Genomic DNA, 1,071 nt, shown 5'->3' on the forward strand with positions numbered 1-1,071 from the left:
TGAGGGGCTTGTTCATGGGATGCGGTGCCCTCTTTGCCGGCAGGTAGAGGAGTTGATGTTGTTGTACAACCTACGACATGGACTTGCTGAGTGCCACTTAAGAATGCCGCGTGGGTAGAGGATGCTTGTATGAGATTAAGAAAACCAAGTGTCTGCTTAAAATGCGTAGCGTGTTTTGGATATTTGTAAAGACACGCAGTTCGAGCGGAACTAATCCAAATAGTCCACAACTTGGAAATCGCTTTAATCATCCCGAACATAATTTCAACGCACCCCTACCCAACAATTTGATCTCTTTTCCGACCAATAAGTAGAGGTGAGAACATGCCAATGGCATAAAAGAAATGCCATGCGCTTCCCCCGGACCCCGCCCCGAGGGGCTCCGAGCTCCTGTCACCTTGCGCCTGTTGGTTGTCGCCTCCCCCACCTTCGACACAGCCATGGCCCTGACGGCCTGGAAAGTCGTGCAAAATGCATCCTGTGAACGTGCCAAGTCTCGGGTGCATACCTGGAGGTCGGTTTTCACTGCGTCCGGGAATGCTTCGTCCCGTGAAAGCAGGTGTGGCGCGGGCGAGGAAGGGATGGATTTGGAAGACGGGATGGAGGTGGAAGATCCAAAATTCGACCTTTTGTTGCTCCTGGGGACGTTCGCGCATATGACACGGAGAAAGCGTGGGTCTCTTGGCCCGCATACCGGGAGGAATGAGGCCGGTAGAATAAACAATGAAGGAGGGGACGGGGAGGATGAGGAGGAAGGGAGATGGGAGGAGGTGGAGGAGGAGGAGGTCCCAGGCCGGCTCCCAGCCCTGAATACAGAGACCTGGGTGGGTCAAGCGGCGGTGGAGGGGGATATGATCAATGTAGTAGCCTTGCTGGAGAATGTGGTGTGTCGGGCCTGTGTGGTGCCTGACAGGCGGGACCGGGCCAAGGGCGAGGGGGACGGCGCGGGAAGAACGAATCGCGGGAGGGGAGGAAGGGAGGAGAAGGAGGTGTTGACGTCGACGGCATTGAACGTGCATGATGGCTGCGTCAAGCTGTCGACAGATTTGTATTTGGGCGGTTATGCGTACG

The 1,071-nt window shown here is 55.6% G+C and overlaps 1 protein-coding gene across 1 annotated transcript; it reads right to left on the reverse strand.

Annotated features, from left to right (window-relative positions):
- Nucleotides 1-275: 275 nt before the first annotated feature.
- Nucleotides 276-1,019, reverse strand: NGA_0076500 (uncharacterized protein; the record flags this gene model as incomplete). Its single annotated transcript, XM_005855243.1, has 1 exon — nt 276-1,019. The coding sequence occupies one exon, from the start codon at nt 1,017-1,019 to the stop codon at nt 276-278; it is 744 nt and encodes a 247-aa protein (XP_005855305.1).
- Nucleotides 1,020-1,071: the final 52 nt, after the last annotated feature.

Source organism: Nannochloropsis gaditana (assembly GCF_000240725.1).
Source record: "Nannochloropsis gaditana CCMP526 unplaced genomic scaffold scaffold252, whole genome shotgun sequence".
Taxonomy (NCBI): domain Eukaryota; class Eustigmatophyceae; order Eustigmatales; family Monodopsidaceae; genus Microchloropsis; species Microchloropsis gaditana.